We start from the raw sequence: 25,943 nt of genomic DNA on the forward strand, positions 1-25,943 counted from the left end.
TCACGGGATGACACTCCGTAAACCTTGTATGCAACACACTGAAAGATTGAGTTTATACTGTAAACCTTACTACTGAAATACTGTAACGATATAACGCTGCTTAACCTTATTAATACAAAAGCTGCTTGAGCGATTGAGACGCTCCGAATACCCTCAGTAATGTAATAAACACACAATACCTTGCTAAGGTTCCAACACCTTTACTAACAATATCTAGCTATGTAAAAAGGGGAAACAGTTAACAGTTCATACACTACAGGCTAACATCAATATCTAAACATAATAACTACACATATACAATATACAACAGTTTAACAATAACAGAGAGAGAGAGAGAGTATGGCAAATACAGAGAATAAGTTGGTTACAGAGAATAACTTACACATATGGGAATGAATCGCAGGCGCAATCTGGAAATCCAGCTCTCAGTTAATCAGTGATGAAAACCTTGTGGAGAGTAGAGTCTTGTGTCCCCAAGCCTATTGCAAACTTTATTTATTTACTAGCTCAAGACATACTACAATAGATACTGTGTGCCCTCTTTCCATTGGTTAGGGGGTGGGACATGTACTGCACCTGGGATCATTGGTTAGTTCAAGAAGTGGGCGATGGCTAGGACTAGTTAGTATTCTAAATTCCTCTTTGTCTTGTTATATTGAGGAAAGCTATTGTTTGGATCTTCCAAACAAACTCTGTCTCTGGGCTTTGTTTACCCCACCGTCACCCTCCTTCGGTTGAGACAATGACACCTCAGCACTCATTCATCTGGAGAGAAACCTGGACCTATTCATAAACAAAGGTGTAAGCCCTCTTCATAGAATCTCAAAGCTTAGTGTAACTAAGGCTATTGTTTTCAGTCTGTGGGAAAGAAGTGACTGAATTCCATTCACCCACCCTGCATTTATGTGTAATTTATTCGAAATGCAATTAATCTTATTTTCTATTTCTGTGCATAACCATGAGCAGGAACTATGCGAGTCCCTCCCAATTATCATAGGCACAACATCCCTTCAATACCCCACAGCTGGACACCATACACTACCCAAGGAAGGATCTATAAGACATCGCGCTTAGGAATGTATACTATAATTAAATAATATAACGATATAGCAAAAAAATATATATAATTTTTTTGTTTTGAAAGAATGGCTGTGAAGTGGTCAGAAATGAGGTTGGGAGACTGTTTATAAATAATAAAAAAGATACATTTTATTTTATACCCAATAATCCATCATATGAAAGATAAAATAACATGTGTATAGTTTTTAAAAAAAGCATCAATTAATTAATATCTTCCAAAAATACGTAGCTAGCTGTTTATGCCAACTCTAAGTTGTATTTATAATAAAATAAATCCTAAAATGTCCTCTTAGGAAGCAATAGATATCGGTAATTACACTCCTTTGAAATATCCACACATTTAAAAATGATGGCTGAGGGTGCCGGCGTCCCGGCCACAGTTTTTGGTTAAATAAAGACTGAAGACCGTTGCCCGTAATTCTCACAATTGTAGTTAGGCAGTGATAGAACTTGTCTGGCTTTGGATAATAACTCACAGAGGTACCGCTGCCTATTATCATCAAAGGGCTCCTTCCTGCATTACACTTGGCAACAACCCGCCTGTCAACCCGTCAGCTAATTACTATCACGCCGCAGAGTGCAGACAACGAGATCTCTGCAAGTAACAACTACGGACCCTCCGAGTACATCACCCGGGGCGGTGACGGCCTCACCACCGGGGAGCGGAGAGACGGCAGTAAACATCTAAGCGGGGAGACGGGTGAGTCCTTTGATTCTATCTGCCATACGGACATACGCTACACTATACCCGGCGCGGTGATAGCCTCACCACCGAGACAAAAGAGACTGCCTAACTACAATTGTGAGAATTACGGGCAACGGTCTTCAGTCTTTATTTAACCAAAAACTGTGGCCGGGACGCCGGCACCCTCAGCCATCATTTATAAATGTGTGGATATTTCAAAGGAGTGTAATTACCGATATCTATTGCTTCCTAAGAGGACATTTTAGGATTTATTTTATTATAAATACAACTTAGAGTTGGCATAAACAGCTAGCTACGTATTTTTGGAATATATTAATTAATTGATGCTTTTTTTAAAAACTATACACATGTTATTTTATCTTTCATATGATGGATTATTGGGTATAAAATAAAATGTATCTTTTTTATTATTTATAAACAATCTCCCAACCTCATTTCTGACCACTTCACAGCCATTCTTTCAAAACAAAAAAATTATATATATTTTTTTGCTATATCGTTATATTATTTAATTATAGTATACATTCCTAAGCGCGATGTCTTATAGATCCTTCCTTGTTTAGTTTATGCTAGAGACTCTGACCAAGTCTCAAGACATTCGCTGCTGTCTGCTTATACTGGCTATATATATTTTTTTATAAAGGATTATATTAATATATATTTTTTACATATATAAGCGCCGGGAGAGTGGGACTGGCATACCACTAGAGATCCGTCTATCTCTCTATATCCTAGTACCATACACTACCCTCCAACCTTTGTCTGAGCCCTCCCAGCATGCAAAGAGGAATCTCTCAGATCCAAGAGCCGTTTTAAACTTACCATACTTGCTGACATTATTAAGGGGAATATTAACTATAAAACGCATTATATTGGTTAAATATGTAGCGATCGAGTCGCTCGCTAGTCGCACACAAACACCGCCCTAAATACCCATCCCCATGCGCAGGCGACGTCAGAGCGTCCCCTACGCAACCTGAGGGGATGCGTACGCACGGGGGAGTCGGTGCATGAGCAGCGGGCACGTGCATTGGGGTTAGTACAAGGCATCATAGGTCGCTATATTTTTCGACTTTGACAATGTGAACCCTCTTGTCAGGGACAGAGGGGTCCTCTGTGATATGCAAAACATCTTTTATTGCAATAATCATGTATTGAATACTCTTGGCCACTCTTGGGTGCAACCTTGCATCATCATAGTCGACACTGGAGTCGGAATCCGTGTCGGTATCAGTGTCTGCTACCTGGGAAAAGGGACGTTTATAGGACCCTGAAGGGTCTTGAGACACAGTAACAGCCATGGATTGACTCCCTGCTTTGTCCTTGGACTCTGCTTTGTCCAATCTCTTATGTAATAAAGTCACATTAGCATTTAACACATTCCACATGTCCAACCAATCAGGTGTCGGCTGTGCCGACGGAGACACCACCACCATCTGCTCTGTATCCTCCCTAGACGAGCCTTCCGCTTAAGACATGTCGACACACACGTACTGACACCCCCACACACACTGGGATATATGAATATGGGGACAGACCCACAATAAGACCCTTTGGAGAGACAGAGAGAGAGTATGCCAGCACACACCCAGCGCCACTAGATACTGAAACGAAGTCCCAGCCTGTTCAGCCCTTTTATACACAAATTAGCGCCAAATAAATGTGCCCCCCCTCGTTTTTGCCCCCTGTCACTTGTTCAGCAGGGGAGAGTCCGGGAGCAGCTTCTCTGCAGTTTGCTGTGGAGAAAATGGCGCTGGTTAGTGCTGGAGGATCAAGCTCGGCCCCTTGGCGGCGGGCTTCGGTCCCGCTATTTTTCTTTATACTGGCAGGGGATTTATCATATACTGCCTCCGCAGTATCTATTTATGTGCCAGGCTAATGTGAGGTAAAAATTGCTGCTCAGGGTGCCCGCCCTGCACCCTTGCTGTGCCTGTGTGTGATGTGGGAGCAATGGTGCGCAGCGCGACCGCTGCGCGGTACCTCATGAAGAATCAAAGTCTTCTGCCGCCTTTGAAGTCTTCTTGCTTCCTATACTTACCCGGCTTCTATCTTCCGGCTCTGTGAGGAGGACGGCGGCGCGGCTCTGGGACGAACAGCAAGGACGACACCTGTGTTCCGACTCTCTGGAGCTAATGGTGTCCAGTAGCCTAAAAAGCAAAGCCTATCACTTAAGTAGGTCTGCTTCTCTCCCCTCAGTCCCACGATGCAGGGAGCCTGTTGCCAGCAGTGCTCCTTGAAAATAAAAAACCTAACAAAAGTCTTTTCAGAGAAACTCAGGAGAGCTCCCTGTAGTGCACCCAGTCTCCTCTGGGCACAGGATCTAACTGAGGTCTGGAGGAGGGGCATAGAGGGAGGAGCCAGTTCACACCCATCTAAAGTCTTAGAGTGACCATGTCTCCTGCGGAGCCCGTCTATACCCCATGGTCCTTACGGAGTCCCCAGCATCCTCTAGGCTGTAAGAGAAACCTGTCTTATTCTCTGTACACCGCTGCCTACTATGTTGGAGCTACTGTATGTGAATAGATGACTGTAATATGATACATGATCAGGTGAATAATAAAACAAAGGTCTTCGGCGCTATGGTGAGCGGTTTATATTACCACTTAGATCTATGATCAGGTGAATGTTTCATAGAGCAAGCGGCACCCTAATACGAGAATATTGTTTGATATTTGTATTCTCCTTTATATAGATGACTGCTTAGAACAAAAGCACAAGTTATTCTCTATATACAAGGATCCGTGCAGAGACCGCGCAGGAAGAGATCGGCCAGGAGCTGTTGGTGAGTAAAAATAAAATACCCATCTGCCCTCCTGAAAGGGCGACTGTGACCTTCTCCTTACAGACACTTTCCAGCCACAGTACCTCTCTATGACACAGGAGGACAAGTAATTCTCTCTCCTGCAGAGCAACGCGCTAATTCTCACCAAATACACCATTCATTAACAGAAGGATATAAATACATTCTAAAAAATGGTGCATGGCACAAAACGTTCCCAGAAAGTCTGAAAGATCTTCATATGTATAGTGTGGGGCAGAGAAGGGAAAGGGGGACATGAGAGAGACTGTCACATATATCAGGGGTATCACCACGGTACAAGGGGAGACATTCCTCACAGAGAGAGAAGTATTAGGACATGAGAGAGACTGTCACATATATCAGGAGTATCACAACGGTACAGGAGGGAGACATTCCTTACAGGGAGAGAAGTAATAGGACACGAGGACATGATAGAGACTGTCACATATATCAGGAGTATCACCACGGTACAGGGGAGACATTCCTCACAGGGAGAGAAGTATTAGACCACGAGGACATGAGAGAGACTGTCACATATATCAGGGGTATCACCACGGTACAGGGTGGAGACATTCCTTACAGGGAGAGAAGTAATAGGACACGAGGACATGATAGAGACTGTCACATATATCAGGGGTATCACCACGGTACAGGGGAGACATTCCTCACAGGGAGAGAAGTATTAGACCACGAGGACATGAGAGAGACTGTCACATATATCAGGGGTTTCACCACGGAACAGGGGGAGACATTCCTCACAGGGAGAGAAGTATTAGACCACGAGGACATGATAGAGACTGTCACATATATCAGGGGTTTCACCACGGAACAGGGGGAGACATTCCTCACAGGGAGAGAAGTAATAGGACACGAGGACATGATAGAGACTGTCACATATATCAGGGGTATCACCACGGTACAGTAGGAGACATTCCGCACAGGGAGAGAAGTATTAGACCACGAGGACATGAGAGAGACTGTCACATATATCAGGAGTATCACCACGGTACAGTAGGAGACATTCCTCACAGGGAGAGAAGTAATAGGACACGAGGACATGAGAGAGACTGTCACATATATCAGGGGTATCACCACGGTACAGGAGGAGACATTCCTCACAGGGAGCGAATAGGACACGAGGACACGATAGAGATTGTCACATATATCAGGGGTGATAAAGCTAGATATTTATCGTATATAAAACCCTTTATGAGGTCTAAGAACACTGTACGCTATTTACGTATGGAGTACCGTAAGGGTACGCACGTTGTGTAGCAATCGCTTAGCCGTAGTCGAGACGCTCAAGCGTCACGTTCGCTCACGGCCAAGAGATCACAGGCAGGCACACTATTGGCTGCTGACTAACGTAATGATTCGCTATAGCGTAGCGGACGCTCGGGACCACGAGGAGATCACCAGCGGCGCTGACGCTAACAATGTTAAACCTTTGTATCTAAACCATAAACAGTGTATTATGCAGTAAAACCTTAGTGTAGAAATAGGGTGTAGATGCAACACAGTATAACCTTATTAACTCAAAAGCTGTTTGAGCGTCACCGACGCTCTGAAAATACTAAACACTATAAGAAATACACAGATACCTGGGCTTAGGGTCCAACGCCTAATAAATATATATTATGAATGATATACTTGCAAAAGAATTAACACAATACAAGTCATACACTATAATATAACATAGACTACCTAACCAGATAACTACACAGGAAATACAATACAATACAATTACGTTTTAAGGGAAAATAAGAGAGAAAGAGGAGAAGAGAGAGAGAGAGAGAGAGAAATTGGCCCACAATAACAAGAAGATCAATATGGTTGCGGAGAAACACTTACGCACAAAGGAAACGATCGCATGCGCCTCTGGACATCCAGCTCCCGATTTTCAGCAATGATAACCGTTGAAGAGTGAGAGCTGGATGTGATCGGCTTGTCTATTTATGCCCCACACACAATACAATTCAATGGTCCCTACAATCTCATTGTTCATTGGACACAGGAATTCCTCCTCGCATTATAACAAAAGGTCATAGGTTGATTCATACAGGTGGGCCGTGACTATTTCCAACAGCTCAGGTGGGAGGGAAACTGGGTTTCCCGCCGCATGGATAAGTAAGTGCAAATACAGTAAATGTTCATAAACTTCTTATGTCCATAACTATTCGCACGAGCGATTAATCCGCTTCAAACCAACACCGGAATATTGCTAATTAAATACTCTTCCGATGGGTACTAAACACCACTGTATTACTCCTGTCTGACCCTTCGTATCAAACAAAGAGGGATTTCTCTGTTCATGAACATTCTATATTAACCAAACTTTCAGAATCTATCAAAGGGACCATGATCTACAAAATAGATTATATAGTGAAAATATGTAACGATTGAGTCGCACGCTACGATCACATAAACTCTACCGTAAATACGCATACCGTGCGCCTGCGGGTGCCCGCGACTGTGAGTATGCGCACGTACGGGAGAGCGTACGCATGCGCAGCACGGACCTGTGTGAGGTGCAAATATGGTAGTGTGCATAGAGATATTTTTCTGACTTTGACAGTCCACCCTTTGGCAGTCAACAATAACTGCCACCTTCTAAAACATTTCAAAAAGAGAAAAATATATGTCAGGGGTTAATACATTTACATGGTTGGGTAAGGGAGGAGAGAGGAGAAGGTAGGAAAAAGGGTATGACCTAGTGAGATAGCAGGAGCATGTGTGTATGAATCCGTGCTTGGGGGTCATGTATCATCGTGCCGTACGTGTTTTAAATCAAGCTTCGAGGTATTGCGAAGTATACATTTGAATTCCTTCTTATCCCGTGGTACGGGTCTGTGGATGGGCTGTCAAACTTTACCGAGCTCTTTTCGGCTTTGGTTGTAACAAAATGGGGGAGCACATTTTAGTTGATGATACATGAATGGGGGAGATATGTGATTGCTGATATCTGTGCCTGTATTCCCTATCGACTATGTGTGTCATTACCTGAGGGTTGTAGAAATGAAGAAAAGACATAATTACGGTAAATGCGGTGGTATTCTATGTCAGGTAAATGTACATTCGTCGATTGAGGTCTTGTTTGGTGTCTGTTGAATGCAGTCTTCTTTGTGCTTTTGCCCATAAGGTGCGAGCAAAAGCTGTCAATGTCCATAGATTTACAAAAGTGTTGGGCTAGCGTAATTTTAAAATTTCTAGGGAAACTGGGGATCCATGGCATAGTTCATCAAAAATCTGTGTATAAGGTTGTCAAAACTTCTTCTTTAATCCATCTGTTGTCTGTATATCGGCTCATCAAATTCCTCGTCCAAGTGGGTCTTTTTACCTTGGAGGAAACGGAAAAACAGGTGAAAGAAACGGACCGTAGAAATCGCATTTTCATCACATCATTGTTTCTACATTTGGGTCATAAATCAAATCCATTGGAATTACAGTTTCCTCACTCCTTGAACTCATTACCCTAGTACGATGATTGCACTTCATTAAAGCCTGACCGCATCTAAATATCAAGCCAATCGTTATGATAACACCTAAGATACATAGGAGAAACTTCCCAACATCCATTATGACTCCTTGAGCCCAGTCTCCTAAACCAGAGAACCAATTTCGCGGGTTCAACCATGACACCCAACCAGTCAGCTCATTACCTACAGCAGCAAGAGTGAGATTGTGTCTCCTGCGGAATTCCCACTTCAGTTGGAGAATATCGTCCATCTTTTGGTCTATGACCTCGACCGGGTCCTCGGTGCTATTCGTAATATATGTGCAACATTTCACGCCGTATTGTGTTGCCAGTGTGACACAATATCCGCCTGTCACTGCTGTGAGGTAATTAAGAACCATTCTATGCTGTACCAGTTCTGTTTTATAAGCCTGAAGTTCTCTTCCAGTATACCTAAACGTGTCATCATACATTTCAGTGATATTATCTAACAAATTTGCAAGTGCGGATATGTATTTATAATTCAACACTCCTCTGGCGGTACGAGTGATGTCTAACGCGATTAGAAACTGAATCCCGGTGGATTCATGGATCATGTCAGAGGCCGGATGCTCTGTTCTTTCTATCAGGTGCCGTTTAACTACGTGCTCGTAATGGGTGTGAGTATAAGGAGTTTGGGCAACACGGTGTATGTCTTTCATTTTGTCATGTGATACAGTCATTACTTCAGGCAGTACTTTTCCAATATAACACAATCCTTCAGAGTTTGGGGCAAGCCACTTATACGCCTTTCTCCCGCATATGAAATATGCATCATCGGGGAGAACATATGGGACGGAGTAGGACATAACCATATTACACACCTTCCATGTGAAATCTCCTAACCCTAATTCTTCCATCTGCTTAGTACACGTATCAGGTTGTACGATATGTGCACAGTATCCTGGTGATACCTCTCCAACTCTCGTAATCCTATTTCCTAAGGTATACCTATATCGGAAAGATTTTCCTCTACTGGCTATGTGGCGTATAAGCTCTGTATCTGTAGGCATTCTATCTGCTCTATGCGAAAAGGTCATGGTTTGATTACTCCATGACACTTCCCAATTTCCCGGCTTTCGGGGATTGGAGATGTTAAAACATAATAGGGACCTATCCACATGGTATTGGTGGAGCTTCAAACTAGGAGGGCTGGAGATATTAAACCTCCTGTCCACCGGTCTCCCACCACTTAACTCAAGTACCTCCCCTAACGTTAAAGGAAATGGTACTAGCCCTGATTTGCTATGACCTTGAGGTACTTGAGAGCATACCCAACAATCTGTTTTATTTAACACACTACCCACTAAGGAGTGATAGTCACTCAATGGATGCCGGTCCATATGGATATTAAAACTGGATTGGCATTTCTTTATGCACCCATCCTCAATGACATTGTTACAGAGCCGACAGATACAGTTTTCTTCAGCTAACAATCCTTCACAATTCCTTCTATGGTCAATGCTATCGGATCGTTTTCTGATACTCGCCTTTACTTGTTGGTTAAGTTGTTCTTGGAAAACTACGCCTCCATCTTTATCATCAGAACCCATTCCAGAACCTCTCTCGACCTCCATGGTACTCTCGCCGGAACAGACTGCTCTGGTCAACATCATGGTCAACAGGAAAATCCGGATCACAGTCTCTTGGGGCAAGTCCATCTTGTAGGAGGAAACGGAGAAGAATGAGAAGGGGGAAAAAATAATTTGAGGGAGAGGGGATGGGAAGTTGGAGAAAAACAATAAAAGGGAACAGGGGATCGACAACTGCTTTTGGTCTTGTGATTTTCGATGCTCAGGTGCCGCCTCAATCCTCCTGGAACAGACACTCCAGTGATACAACCTCTACCGTCTGTTCCTTATCACGGGACCTCTCTGGATCAGCAACCTTCTTACAGTGGGACGAATGAACCCAAGTCTCTCTCTCAGCAACCTTCAATGCTGTAGTGCTAGTCAATAAGACCTGGTATGGTCCTTCCCATCTGTCAATAAGGCAACCTGAGCGTAGAAAATTCCGTATCATTACATAATCCCCAGGTTCAATGTCATGACAATTACTATCTGGTAAATCAGGAATCACTAACTTCAGATTATCATTTTGATTCCTTAACTGTTTACTCATGTTAATCAAGTATTTTACAGTCACTTCATTGTTACACTTCAAATCATCCTGAGGGTTAATCATAACATGCGGTTGTCGACCAAACAAGATTTCAAAGGGAGACAGATTAAGAGGGGACCTGGGAGTGGTTCTGATGCTGTACAGTACAATGGGTAAAGCTTCTGGCCATGTCAATCCTGTCTCTGCCATCACTTTACTCAGTTTATTTTTAATAGTGCTGTTCACTCTTTCCACTTTCGCACTCGCCTGTGGACGGTATGGAGTGTGCAGCTTGCTATCAATACCCATCAATTTACACATTCCTTGAAAGACATCACCTGTAAAATGGGTACCCCTATCACTTTCGATAATTCTAGGGATACCATATCTACATACAAATTCCTGCACAATTTTCTTCGCAGTAAACATAGCGGTATTTGTGGCCGCCGGAAATGCTTCGACCCAATTTGAGAAAACATCTATACAAACAAGTACATATTTCAAATTTCGACAAGGGGGTAATTGAATAAAGTCAATCTGTATTACCTGGAAAGGGCCGCCGGCAGGTGGGATATGAGATGGTTCTGTAGGTATTGCCTTTCCGATGTTCTTTCTCAAACAGGTAAGGCATGACATTGCTCTTTTACTCGCATGAGATGAAAATCCTGGGGCACACCAATATGCTCTTACCAACTTGCACATCCCTTCCTTGCCCAGATGAGTCAGCCCGTGAGCTGCCTCAGCTAAACATGGAAGGTATGCTCTGGGGGCCACTGGTTTACCGTGTCCATCCGTCCAGAGTCCTGAGGACTCCTGGCCATATCCTTTTGCCTTCCAGACTGCCTTTTCCTGCGTGGAACACAAATTTTGCATCTCACACAACTTCTGTGTGTTGATGGTATTAAATACCATCAGTTGTGTGGTGTCTGTCTGTCTGGGGGTAGCAGCTGCTAACTTAGCAGCTTCGTCTGCTCGGCTGTTACCAAGTGATACTGGGTCCTGGCTATATGTGTGTGCTTTACATTTGATAACAGCCACTCTGTCGGGTTCCTGTATCGCTGTTAGAAGCCTTTTTATGTGAGCTGCATGCGCTACCGGTGTACCAGCTGCCGTCATGAAATTTCTGAGGCGCCATAGGGCTCCGAAATCATGGACTACCCCGAATGCGTATCTAGAGTCGGTGTAGATATTGGCTGATTTGCCCTTAGCCAATTCACATGCTCTGGTTAGGGCGACCAGTTCAGCAACCTGGGCTGAGTGAGGTGGGCCTAGCGGTTCCGCTTCTATGGTGCCTTGGTTATCTACGACTGCGTATCCAGTACACAAGTCTCCCGAGTCTGACTGTCTATGACAACTACCGTCCGTGTAGAACGTAAGTTCTACATCTTCCAGTGGGTTGTCACTGATGTCAGGCCTTGCGGTAAAATTTTGGGTCAAATATTCCATACAATCATGTGTGTCTTCCTTTGTATTAAATCCTCCTTCCCCACCACTCTCATCCTCCACCCCTTGTGCCTGTCCAGGCACACCCGGGAGATATGTTGCAGGATTTAATGCACTGCATCTCCTTATGGTGATGTTTACGGGGGCCATTAGTGCCAATTCCCATCTTGTAAACCGCGCTGATGAGACGTGTCTGGTTTGGGCAGAATTTAACAAGGCTGACACTGCATGTGGTGTATGAATTGTGAGGTTGTGACCTAGCACGACGTCTTCGCTTTTCGTTACTAGCAATGCTATCGCAGCAACGCTTCGCAAGCATGTGGGGAGGGATCGCGCTACCGTATCTAGCTGAGCGCTGTAATATGCTACCGGCCTGCTGGCATCACCGTGCTTTTGGGTTAGTACGCCTGCCGCGCAACCAGCACTTTCTGTTCCGTATAGTTCAAAGGGTTTCCCATAGTCTGGCATACCTAATGCCGGTGCCTGCGTTAGGCACTGTTTAAGTCTCTCAAATGCTGTCTCAGACTCGTCTGTATGCGAAATCCGATCAGGTTTGTTTGAGGAGACCATCTCCTGCAAGGGTAACGCTAGAATGGAAAACCCTGGGATCCAGTTACGGCAATACCCACACATTCCTAAAAATGTTCTGATCTGTTGCTGGGTTTGTGGCAGAGTCATGTCTCTAATTGCTTGAATTCTATCAGCGGTCAGGTGTCTCAATCCTTGTGTTAGACAGTGTCCCAAATATTTTACCTTAGTTTGGCATAATTGCAACTTGTCTTTGGACACCTTGTGTCCTGTGTCTGAAAGATGAAACAGGAGCTGTTTCGTATCCTTCAGGGATGCTTCCAATGAATCAGAACACAGTAGTAGATCATCCACGTACTGTATTAATACTGATCCACTCACTGGTTGGAAAGACTGTAAACAATCATGCAAAGCCTGGGAAAATATACTTGGACTATCTATGAATCCTTGTGGTAATCGAGTCCATGTGTATTGGACTCCTCTGTATGTAAATGCAAACAAATATTGGCTGTCAGGGTGCAGAGGTACCGAAAAGAAAGCGGAGCAGAGGTCAATAACAGTGAAAAATTTCGCAGTGGGAGGGATTTGCATTAGGATGACAGCTGGATTTGGCACTACGGGGAACTGACTCTCAACTATTTTGTTAATCCCCCTTAGATCCTGCACTAGCCGGTAACCCCTCCCCCCACTCTTTTTAACAGGGAAGATGGGACTATTGGCAGTGCTGGACGTTCTTACCAGAATGCCCTGTTGTAGCAAGCGCTCTATTACGGGATAAACTCCTAATTCCACCTCTGGCTTCAGAGGGTACTGTGGGATTTTTGGAGCTATCCTACCATCTTTTACTTGTACAACTACCGGAGCTACGTTTGCCATCAATCCAGTGTCTTGTCCATCTTTAGTCCAAAGTGACTCTGGCATCTGAGATGTCATTTCTTCTACTTGGGAGGGAGTCCTATTTGTCATAATGGTATGTGACATTAATTTTGATGGGGAGTCTAACATGTCTCGTACTTCCTGAGCGTGATTCTCAGGTATGTCCAAGAATACACCTTCAGGAGTACAATAAATGACGCACCCCATTTTACACAGTAAGTCTACCCAGGAGATTAGTCGGTGCCGATGCAGCCAGCAAAAAGGAATGCTTGGTATGTAAAGGCCCTATTGTAATCTCGGCTGGTTTGCTAACAGGGTAATGCTGGACTACTCCCGTTACCCCTATGGCTGGAATTGTCTTACCAGTGGTTCTCATGCCCACTGTCGAATTTATCACTGATTTGGCCGCCCCTGTATCTACAAGAAAGTTTAATGATTTACCAGCTACATTGATTGCAATTTCTGGTTCACTTCCAAGACTTGCAATCAATTTTACTGGCTGCAGATTACAGGTATGGCCACACCCCTATTGGGTATGGTGACCTCCCTGAATCCCGCTGGCAGCAACTACTTGTGAGGGAGTTAGCTGGGAACTACCAGAGGCTTGCCAGTCTCTGTTCGGGGGATATCTTTTTGTTTCCCCTGCATGTGGCTCATGACTCCGTTTCTGCGGACCCTGATCCCAATGTCATGTGTCGTGTCGTTGTCTAGGGGGTTGATAAGATTTTTGTATATTTCTCGATCTACAGTCTCGTGCAAAGTGTCCCTGTTTGTGACAAGAATAACATGTTACCACATTTGACTTACCCACAGGGTTTGGTGATATGAACACAGGCTGTTTTGTGGTCAAGGCCTGTATACTTACTGCCATTAACTTATCACCTTGTTGTTCCCTGTGTCTGGTGATATTCCGGTCGTGATCAATAGCAGCCTCTCTCAAAGTAGCCACAGACAGACCTCGCCAACATGGTTGTGTGGCCTGTACCCTAGTCTTTAATGACTCTTTTAAACCATCCATCAGTACCGATACTGCTACTTCTCGATGGTTTATGTTTGTTTTAATGTCCTCTATGCCTGTGTATTTTGCCATCTCTAATAATGCTCTGTGAAAATATTCTGTAGCTGTTTCTGACTCCTTTTGTTTAATGGAGAATATCTTGTTCCATTTAACTACCGCTGGGAAATACTCTTTTAACTGTAAGCTTATTCTTTTTACATTGTCTTTGTTGTACACTTCTGTAAGAGGTACATCCTGATCTAATCCACAGTCAGCTAAAAATTGAGTTGCGTCAACATTGGAGGGTAAACATGCTCTCAGCAATATCTGCCAGTCTTTGTTGTTGGGCTCTACCGTGTTACCTAGGTCTCTGATGTATTTTTGGCTGGCAACTAAGTCTTTTCTAGGGTCAGGGAATTCAGACACTATGGTCCTTAATTCCATTCGGGAAAATGGGCTATACATGGCAATGTTCCTAACAGGAGTGACTCCTGAAGTGTCTGTTTTCCCATTTGGAACTACTATTACCTTAACAGGATTAACTCTAACAACCTCATTCTGTGTAGATTCTACAGGCTGTGGTGAAATAGTTTCAGCATAGTGTATGGTGCCGTACTTACCCGTTGATACGACCTCACCTATCCCTCCGCTAGGGGCCTTTGTTACTAATCTCGGGGGTGGAGCTGTGCCTACTGTGGTCTCTGCTATGGTGGCTGCTAGAGAGAGCGCTGAAATTGTTGCCGATTCGTCCTCTTGATCACACTCCTGAGGAAAGTTCAAAACAGGGTACAACTTGCACGGGTTAATACTTGCATTGGTTAATTGGTTAACATTATCTTTAACATTTACACAGTTGCTAAGTGTTTGTTTGTTACACCTTAGTGCGTCATTCTCCGCAACCAATTTCTCTCCCGATATGTATGGTGGCGGTGGGGCCGTGGCTATCAGTTTCCTGATCGAGCCAGATCCCGCCGCCTGAGCCAATCCTCTCTGTATGTCACGCTCCTGTTGCCACAACTGCAAATAATCATAATGCTTGATTCGTCTCTTTGCTGATTTAATGAGACATATCCTTCTCCTTAAATTCGTTAACACTTCTGTGCTGAAGCTACCTACTCTTGGGAATTTCTCCCCGTCATGTACTGTCATTCTCTCCCATTCATCACATAAAGCTTCTGTGTGACTTCCGTACTTTTCACACATTACGTACCTTGCCGACCCGACTGGTCGGTTTATGGAATCAACCCGAACCGAGGTTGATCGCCCCCTTCCTGAACAACTGGCCCCCATAATTTGCAGGTGTTACGGACCCTTACAAAAAACCAAGATATTCACGATAGGTTGACGGTAAGGTTTACCGAGCACCTTACTCACTCTGCCCACGCCGACCAATACGACCTGATCACACCGATATGGTGCTGGCGTACTCGACCCAGGGCACCTATTTAACCTTTGTTTACTGGAACATGCGAGGGATATCCGCAGAACACTTACTCTTTCCAGTAAAGGTGAGGTTGTTGGATAATTCCTGAGTGACCAGCGAACTTCCCTTTGTAAAAATAAAAAATTACACAAATCACGTCAGAATGTACAAATAGCGTTTATGACCTTCGTACACAAATAGTACCGGTCAGGTTTACTAATGCACACAATTACGTGCGGTACAATCGTTCAGCACATAAGCAACTAATCTTATGTACGGAGCGACCAGCGGAATCGAAAATTGCGGCTGCGAATTCCTTCAGCAAGAGGTTGTATGGCCTATATGGGTGTTGCACCAACCCTTTTAGGTGTTGTGCCTGTGGACTGTATAGCGGACTTCCTTGTCTGCTGTACCTAGACCTCCTGGTCTGTTATGACCTCCTGGTCTGTTACAGTATGACCTCCTGGTCTGCTATACTCTAATGCTCAAATTTTATGTTTAACCAAGGATGCCTCCCTAGCCACCGTGCATGTCACTTACAAGTATGTACCTCACGAGAACTCGATGATTTCTTTTGGTTCAACCTCAAAATTGTATAAATGTATGTAAAAACACTCACTCACCACATGTACACTTTTGTTTCTATTTCTATTTCTGCGCAGAAATTTCTCTTTAGACCAGATGTGTTACAAATTAGGAGAAGGATCTGTTAATTTAAATTTCGAATTTAAAGTAGATTTGCGCTATTTATCGCCTGTTGCGTTACTTAAAAATCAACACTATCGTGTGACTTGAGTTACGTGGGCGTACCCAGACGCTCCGTTGCGTAATTTACGCTGCGTGCGTCGGCCTTTGCGTACGCGAGTCTCCCTTTGTTAGAGACACGTGTACACCAGTCTTTGTCTACCGTAACACAACTAACACGTTTATCAATGTAGATGATTCTCGATCATCTACCGCACACCACACTGACCTCCTCGTCTCTCAGGCAAAGCTGTGTGTTTGTCTATACTTTAACTATGAAATAGCGACAAATCTCTCTTAGCACGTTTATCAATTATACAATGGCAAACAGGAGAGTGATATATGAAAATACACGAATGAAAAGAAATGCAGATATGCGTGCGTGTGTACGCAAGACAGAAATGAACAGTTTTAAAAAGACACTATCGTTTTGTTCTTACCTCCGGTCCCTAATTCCTTCAGCACCCTTTACTAAGCGAAGCAGACGCTTATCCAAACAGCACTACGAGGAATATGATCTCCCGCCCTTTGCTGCTGGATAATGTCTGCTGAAATTACCTAGTGCAGATATGTGAAGGACGGGCGAGCCGCCAATTGATAAAGCTAGATATTTATCGTATATAAAACCCTTTATGAGGTCTAAGAACACTGTACGCTATTTACGTATGGAGTACCGTAAGGGTACGTACGTTGTGTAGCAATCGCTTAGCCGTAGTCGAGACGCTCAAGCGTCACGTTGGCTCACGGCCAAGAGATCACAGGCAGGCACACTATTGGCTGCTGACTAACGTAATGATTCGCTATAGCGTAGCGGACGCTCGGGACCACGAGGAGATCACCAGCGGCGCTGACGCTAACAATGTTAAACCTTTGTATCTAAACCATAAACAGTGTATTATGCAGTAAAACCTTAGTGTAGAAATAGGGTGTAGATGCAACACAGTATAACCTTATTAACTCAAAAGCTGTTTGAGCTCCACCGACGCTCTGAAAATACTAAACACTATAAGAAATACACAGATACCTGGGCTTAGGGTCCAACGCCTAATAAATATATATTATGAATGATATACTTGCAAAAGAATTAACACAATACAAGTCATACACTATAATATAACATAGACTACCTAACCAGATAACTACACAGGAAATACAATACAATACAATTACGTTTTAAGGGAAAATAAGAGAGAAAGAGGAGAAGAGAGAGAGAGAGAGAGAGAAATTGGCCCACAATAACAAGAAGATCAATATGGTTGCGGAGAAAAACTTACGCACAAAGGAAACGATCGCATGCGCCTCTGGACATCCAGCTCCCGATTTTCAGCAATGATAACCGTTGAAGAGTGAGAGCTGGATGCGATCGGCCTGTCTATTTATGCCCCACACATAATACAGTACAATGGTCCCTACAATCTCATTGTTCATTGGACACAGGAATTCCTCCTCGCATTATAACAAAAGGTCATAGGTTGATTCATACAGGTGGGCCGTGACTATTTCCAACAGCTCAGGTGGGAGGGAAACTGGGTTTCCCGCCGCATGGATAAGTAAGTGCAAATAATAGTAAATGTTCATAAACTTCTTATGTCCATAACTATTCGCACGAGCGATTAATCCGCTTCAAACCAACACCGGAATATTGCTAATTAAATACTCTTCCGATGGGTACTAAACACCACTGTATTACTCCTGTCTGACCCTTCGTATCAAACAAAGGGGGATTTCTCTGTTCATGAACATTCTATATTAACCAAACTTTCAGAATCTATCAAAGGGACCATGATCTACAAAATACATTATATAGTGAAAATATGTAATGATTGAGTCGCACGCTACGATCACATAAACTCTACCGTAAATACGCATACCGTGCGCCTGCGGGTGCCCGCGACTGTGAGTATGCGCACGTACGGGAGAGCGTACGCATGCGCAGCACGGACCTGTGTGAGGTGCAAATATGGTAGTGTGCATAGAGATATTTTTCTGACTTTGACATGGGTATCACCACGGTACAGGAGGAGACATTCCTCACAGGGAGAGAAGTAATAGGACACGAGGACATGATAGAGACTGTCACATATATCAGGGGTGTCACCACGGTACAGGGGGGAGACATTCCTCACAGGGAGAGAAGTAATAGGACACGAGGACATGATAGAGACTGTCACATATATCAGGGGTATCACCACGGTACAGGAGGAGACATTCCTCACAGGGAGAGAAGTATTAGACCACGAGGACATGAGAAAAACTGTCACATATATCAGGGGTATCACCACTGTACAGGGGGAAGATATTCCTCACAGGAAGAGAAGTAATGGGACACGAGGACATGATAGAGACTGTCACATATATCAGGGGTATCACCACGGTACAGGGGGAGACATTCCTCACAGGGAGAGAAGTATTAGACCACGAGGACATGAGAAAAACTGTCACATATATCAGGGGTATCACCACTGTACAGGGGGAAGATATTCCTCACAGGAAGAGAAGTAATGGGACACGAGGACATGATAGAGACTGTCACATATATCAGGGGTATCACCACGGTACAGGGGGAGACATTCCTCACAGGGAGAGAAGTATTAGACCACGAGGACATGAGAGAGACTGTCACATATATCAGGGGTATCACCACGGTACAGGAGGAGACATTCCTCACAGGGAGAGAAGTAATAGGACACGAGGACATGAGAGAGACTGTCACATATATCAGGGGTATCACCACGGTACAGGGGGAGACATTCCTCACAGGGAGAGAAGTATTAGACCACGAGGACATGAGAGAGACTGTCACATATATCAGGGGTATCACCACGGTACAGGGGGAGACATTCCTCACAGGGAGAGAAGTAATAGGACACGAGGACATGAGAGAGACTGTCACATATATCAGGGGTATCACCACGGTACAGGGGGAGACATTCCTCACAGGGAGAGAAGTATTAGACCACGAGGACATGAGAGAGACTGTCACATATATCAGGAGTATCACCACGGTACAGGAGGAGACATTCCTCACAGGGAGAGAAGTAATAGGACACGAGGACATGAGAGAGACTGTCACATATATCAGGGGTATCACCACGGTACAGGGGGAGACATTCCTCACAGGGAGAGAAGTATTAGACAACGAGGACATGAGAAAAACTGTCACATATATCAGGGGTATCACCACTGTACAGGGGGAAGATATTCCTCACAGGAAGAGAAGTAATGGGACACGAGGACATGATAGAGACTGTCACATATATCAGGGGTATCACCACGGTACAGGGGGAGACATTCCTCACAGGGAGAGAAGTATTAGACCACGAGGACATGAGAGAGACTGTCACATATATCAGGGGTATCACCACGGTACAGGAGGAGACATTCCTCACAGGGAGAGAAGTAATTGGACACGAGGACATGAGAGAGACTGTCACATATATCAGGGGTATCACCACGGTACAGGGGGAGACATTCCTCACAGGGAGAGAAGTATTAGACCACGAGGACATGAGAGAGACTGTCACATATATCAGGGTATCACCATGGTACAGGGGGGAGACATTCCTCACAGGGAGAGAAGTAATAGGACATGAGGGCATGATAGAGACTGTCACATATATCAGGGGTATCACCATGGTACAGGGGGGAGACATTCCTCACAGGGAGAGAAGTAATAGGACATGAGGGCATGATAGAGACTGTCGCATATATCAGGGGTATCACCACGGTACAGGAGGAGACATTCCTCACAGGGAGAGAAGTAATAGGACACGAGGACATAAGAGAGACTGTCACATATATCAGGGGTATCACCACGGTACAGGGGGAGACATTCCTCACAGGGAGAGAAGTATTAGAACACGAGGACATGAGAGAGACTGTCACATATATCAGGAGTATCACCACGGTACAGGGGGAGACATTCCTCACAGGGAGAGAAGTATTAGGACATGAGGACATGAGAGAGACTGTCACATATATCAGGGGTATCACCACGGTACAGGGGGAGACATTCCTCACAGGGAGAGAAGTAATAGGACACGAGGACATGATAGAGACTGTCACATATATCAGGGGTATCACCACGGTACAGGGGGAGACATTCCTCACAGGGAGAGAAGTAATAGGACATGAGAGAGACTGTCACATATATCAGGGGTATCACCACGGTACAGGGGGAGACATTCCTTACAGGGAGAGAGGTAATAGGACATGAGGACATGAGAGAGACTGTCACATATATCAGGGGTATCACCACGGTACAGGGGGAGACATTCCTCACAGGGAGAGAAGTAATAGACCACGAGGACATGATAGAGACTGTCACATATATCAGGGGTATCACCACGGTACAGGGGGAGACATTCCTCACAGGGAGAGAAGTATTAGGACACGAGGACATGAGAGAGACTTGTCACATATATCAGGGGTATCACCACGGTACAGGGGGAGACATTCCTCACAGGGAGAGAAGTAATAGGACACGAGGTCATGATAGAGACTGTCACATATATCAGGGGTGTCACCACGGTACAGGGGGAGACATTCCTCACAGGGAGAGAAGTAATAGGACACGAGGACATGAGAGAGACTTGTCACATATATCAGGGGTATCACCACGGTACAGGGGGAGACATTCCTCACAGGGAGAGAAGTAATAGGACACGAGGACATGATAGAGACTGTCACATATATCAGGGGTATCACCACGGTACAGGGAGAGACATTCCTCACAGGGAGAGAAGTATTAGGACACGAGGTCATGATAGAGACTGTCACATATATCAGGGGTATCACCACGGTACAGGGGGAGACATTCCTCACAGGGAGAGAAGTAATAGGACACGAGGACATGATAGAGACTGTCACATATATCAGGGGTATCACCACGGTACAGGGAGAGACATTCCTCACAGGGAGAGAAGTATTAGGACACGAGGTCATGATAGAGACTGTCACATATATCAGGGGTATCACCACGGTACAGGGAGAGACATTCCTCACAGGGAGAGAAGTATTAGGACACGAGGTCATGATAGAGACTGTCACATATATCAGGGGTATCACCACGGTACAGGGGGAGACATTCCTCACAGGGAGAGTAGTAATAGGACACGAGGACATGATAGAGACTGTCACATATATCAGGGGTATCACCACGGTACAGGGGGGAGACATTCCTCACAGGGAGAGAATAGGACACGAGGACATGATAGAGACTGTCACATATATCAGGGGTATCACCACGGTACAGGAGGAGACATTCCTCACAGGGAGAGAAGTATTAGGAGACGAGGACATGAGAGAGACTGTCACATATATCAGGGGTATCACCACGGTACAGGAGGAGACATTCCTCACAGGGAGAGAAGTAATAAGACACGATGACATGAGAGAGACTGTCACATATATCAGGGGTATCACCACTGTACAGGGGGAGACATTCCTCACAGGGAGAGAAGTAATAGGACACGAGGACATGAGAGAGACTGTCACATATATCAGGGGTATCACCACGGTACAGGAAGAGACATTCCTCACAGGGAGAGAAGTATTAGGACACGAGGACATGAGAGAGACTGTCACATATATCAGGGGTATCACCACGGTACAGGAGGAGACATTCCTCACAGGGAGAGAAGTATTAGACCACGAGGACATGATAGAGACTGTCACATATATCAGGGGTATCACCACGGTACAGGGGGGAGACATTCCTCACAGGGAGAGAAGTAATAGGGCACGAGGACATGATAGAGACTGTCACATATATCAGGGGTATCACCACGGTACAGGGGGAGACATTCCTCATAGGGAGAGAAGTATTAGACCACGAGGACATGAGAGAGACTGTCACATATATCAGGGGTATCACCACGGTACAGGAGGAGACATTCCTCACAGGGAGAGAAGTAATAGGACACGAGGACATGAGAGAGACTGTCACATATATCAGGGGTATCACCACGGTACAGGAGGAGACATTCCTCACAGGGAGAGAAGTAATAGGACACGAGGACATGATGGAGACTGTCACATATATCAGGGGTATCACCACGGTACAGGGGGAGACATTCCTCACAGGGAGAGAAGTATTAGACAACGAGGACATGAGAAAAACTGTCACATATATCAGGGGTATCACCACTGTACAGGGGGAAGATATTCCTCACAGGAAGAGAAGTAATGGGACACGAGGACATGATAGAGACTGTCACATATATCAGGGGTATCACCACGGTACAGGGGGAGACATTCCTCACAGGGAGAGAAGTATTAGACCACGAGGACATGAGAGAGACTGTCACATATATCAGGGGTATCACCACGGTACAGGAGGAGACATTCCTCACAGGGAGAGAAGTAATTGGACACGAGGACATGAGAGAGACTGTCACATATATCAGGGGTATCACCACGGTACAGGGGGAGACATTCCTCACAGGGAGAGAAGTATTAGACCACGAGGACATGAGAGAGACTGTCACATATATCAGGGTATCACCATGGTACAGGGGGGAGACATTCCTCACAGGGAGAGAAGTAATAGGACATGAGGGCATGATAGAGACTGTCACATATATCAGGGGTATCACCATGGTACAGGGGGGAGACATTCCTCACAGGGAGAGAAGTAATAGGACATGAGGGCATGATAGAGACTGTCGCATATATCAGGGGTATCACCACGGTACAGGAGGAGACATTCCTCACAGGGAGAGAAGTAATAGGACACGAGGACATAAGAGAGACTGTCACATATATCAGGGGTATCACCACGGTACAGGGGGAGACATTCCTCACAGGGAGAGAAGTATTAGAACACGAGGACATGAGAGAGACTGTCACATATATCAGGAGTATCACCACGGTACAGGGGGAGACATTCCTCACAGGGAGAGAAGTATTAGGACATGAGGACATGAGAGAGACTGTCACATATATCAGGGGTATCACCACGGTACAGGGGGAGACATTCCTCACAGGGAGAGAAGTAATAGGACACGAGGACATGATAGAGACTGTCACATATATCAGGGGTATCACCACGGTACAGGGGGAGACATTCCTCACAGGGAGAGAAGTAATAGGACACGAGGACATGAGAGAGACTGTCACATATATCAGGGGTATCACCACGGTACAGGGGGAGACATTCCTTACAGGGAGAGAGGTAATAGGACATGAGGACATGAGAGAGACTGTCACATATATCAGGGGTATCACCACGGTACAGGGGGAGACATTCCTTGCAGGGAGAGAAGTAATAGGACACGAGGACACGATAGAGACTGTCACATATATCAGGGGTATCACCACTGTACAGGGGGAAGACATTCCTCACAGGGAGAGAAGTAATAGGACACGAGGACATGAGAGAGACTGTCATATATATCAGGGGTATCACCACGGTACAGGGGGAGACATTCCTCACAGGGAGAGAAGTAATAGGACACGAGGACATGACAGAGACTGTCACATATATCAGGGGTATCACCACAGTACAGGGGGAGACATTCCTCACAGGGAGAGAAGTAATAGACCACGAGGACATGATAGAGACTGTCACATATATCAGGGGTATCACCACGGTACAGGGGGAGACATTCCTCACAGGGAGAGAAGTATTAGGACACGAGGACATGAGAGAGACTTGTCACATATATCAGGGGTATCACCACGGTACAGGGGGAGACATTCCTCACAGGGAGAGAAGTAATAGGACACGAGGTCATGATAGAGACTGTCACATATATCAGGGGTGTCACCACGGTACAGGGGGAGACATTCCTCACAGGGAGAGAAGTAATAGGACACGAGGACATGAGAGAGACTTGTCACATATATCAGGGGTATCACCACGGTACAGGGGGAGACATTCCTCACAGGGAGAGAAGTAATAGGACACGAGGACATGATAGAGACTGTCACATATATCAGGGGTATCACCACGGTACAGGGAGAGACATTCCTCACAGGGAGAGAAGTATTAGGACACGAGGTCATGATAGAGACTGTCACATATATCAGGGGTATCACCACGGTACAGGGGGAGACATTCCTCACAGGGAGAGAAGTAATAGGACACGAGGACATGATAGAGACTGTCACATATATCAGGGGTATCACCACGGTACAGGGAGAGACATTCCTCACAGGGAGAGAAGTATTAGGACACGAGGTCATGATAGAGACTGTCACATATATCAGGGGTATCACCACGGTACAGGGGGAGACATTCCTCACAGGGAGAGTAGTAATAGGACACGAGGACATGATAGAGACTGTCACATATATCAGGGGTATCACCACGGTACAGGGGGGAGACATTCCTCACAGGGAGAGAATAGGACACGAGGACATGATAGAGACTGTCACATATATCAGGGGTATCACCACGGTACAGGAGGAGACATTCCTCACAGGGAGAGAAGTATTAGGAGACGAGGACATGAGAGAGACTGTCACATATATCAGGGGTATCACCACGGTACAGGAGGAGACATTCCTCACAGGGAGAGAAGTAATAAGACACGATGACATGAGAGAGACTGTCACATATATCAGGGGTATCACCACTGTACAGGGGGAGACATTCCTCACAGGGAGAGAAGTAATAGGACACGAGGACATGAGAGAGACTGTCACATATATCAGGGGTATCACCACGGTACAGGAAGAGACATTCCTCACAGGGAGAGAAGTATTAGGACACGAGGACATGAGAGAGACTGTCACATATATCAGGGGTATCACCACGGTACAGGGGGAGACATTCCTCACAGGGAGAGAAGTATTAGGACACGAGGACATGATAGAGACTGTCACATATATCAGGGGTATCACCACGGTACAGGAGGAGACATTCCTCACAGGGAGAGAAGTATTAGACCACGAGGACATGATAGAGACTGTCACATATATCAGGGGTATCACCACGGTACAGGGGGAGACATTCCTCACAGGGAGAGAAGTAATAAGACACGAGGACATGATAGAGACTGTCACATATATCAGGGGTATCATTACGGTACAGGAGGAGACATTCCTCACAGGGAGAGAAGTGTTAGGACACGAGGACATGAGAGAGACTGTCACATATATCAGGGGTATCACCACGGTACAGGAGGAGACATTCCTCACAGGGAGAGAAGTAATAGGACACGAGGACATGATAGAGACTGTCACATATATCAGGGGTATCACCACGGTACAGGAGGAGACATTCCTCACAGGGAGAGAATAGACCACGAGGACATGAGAGAGACTGTCGCATATATCAGGGGTATCACCACGGTACAGGGGGGAGACATTCCTCACAGGGAGAGAATAGGACACGAGGACATGATAGAGACTGTCACATATATCAGGGGTATCACCACGGTACAGGGGGGAGACATTCCTCACAGGGAGAGAATAGGACACGAGGACATGATAGAGACTGTCACATATATCAGGGGTATCACCACGGTACAGGAGGGAGACATTCCTCACAGGGAGAGAAGTATTAGACCACGAGGACATGATAGAGACTGTCACATATATCAGGGGTATCACCACGGTACAGGAGGAGACATTCCTCACAGGGAGAGAAGTAATAAGACACGAGGACATGAGAGAGACTGTCACATATATCAGGGGTATCACCACGGTACAGGAGGAGACATTCCTCACAGGGAGAGAAGTATTAAACCACGAGGACATGATAGAGACTGTCACATATATCAGGGGTATCACCACGGTACAGGAGGA

General features: G+C 45.3%; 1 protein-coding gene across 2 annotated transcripts in view; it reads left to right on the forward strand.

The window, feature by feature from the left end:
• Positions 1–25,943, forward strand: part of LOC135056771 (sphingomyelin phosphodiesterase 5-like) — a 226,269-nt gene that overhangs the window by 136,021 nt on the left and 64,305 nt on the right. For both annotated transcript variants that reach the window (XM_063963999.1, XM_063912967.1), the window contains one exon: positions 4,479–4,568. In XM_063963999.1, coding sequence (XP_063820069.1) covers positions 4,479–4,568 — 90 coding nt within the window. The remainder of the gene's footprint in view (positions 1–4,478; positions 4,569–25,943) is intronic.

This window comes from Pseudophryne corroboree, chromosome 1, assembly GCF_028390025.1.
Source record: "Pseudophryne corroboree isolate aPseCor3 chromosome 1, aPseCor3.hap2, whole genome shotgun sequence".
Taxonomy (NCBI): Eukaryota; Metazoa; Chordata; class Amphibia; order Anura; family Myobatrachidae; genus Pseudophryne; species Pseudophryne corroboree.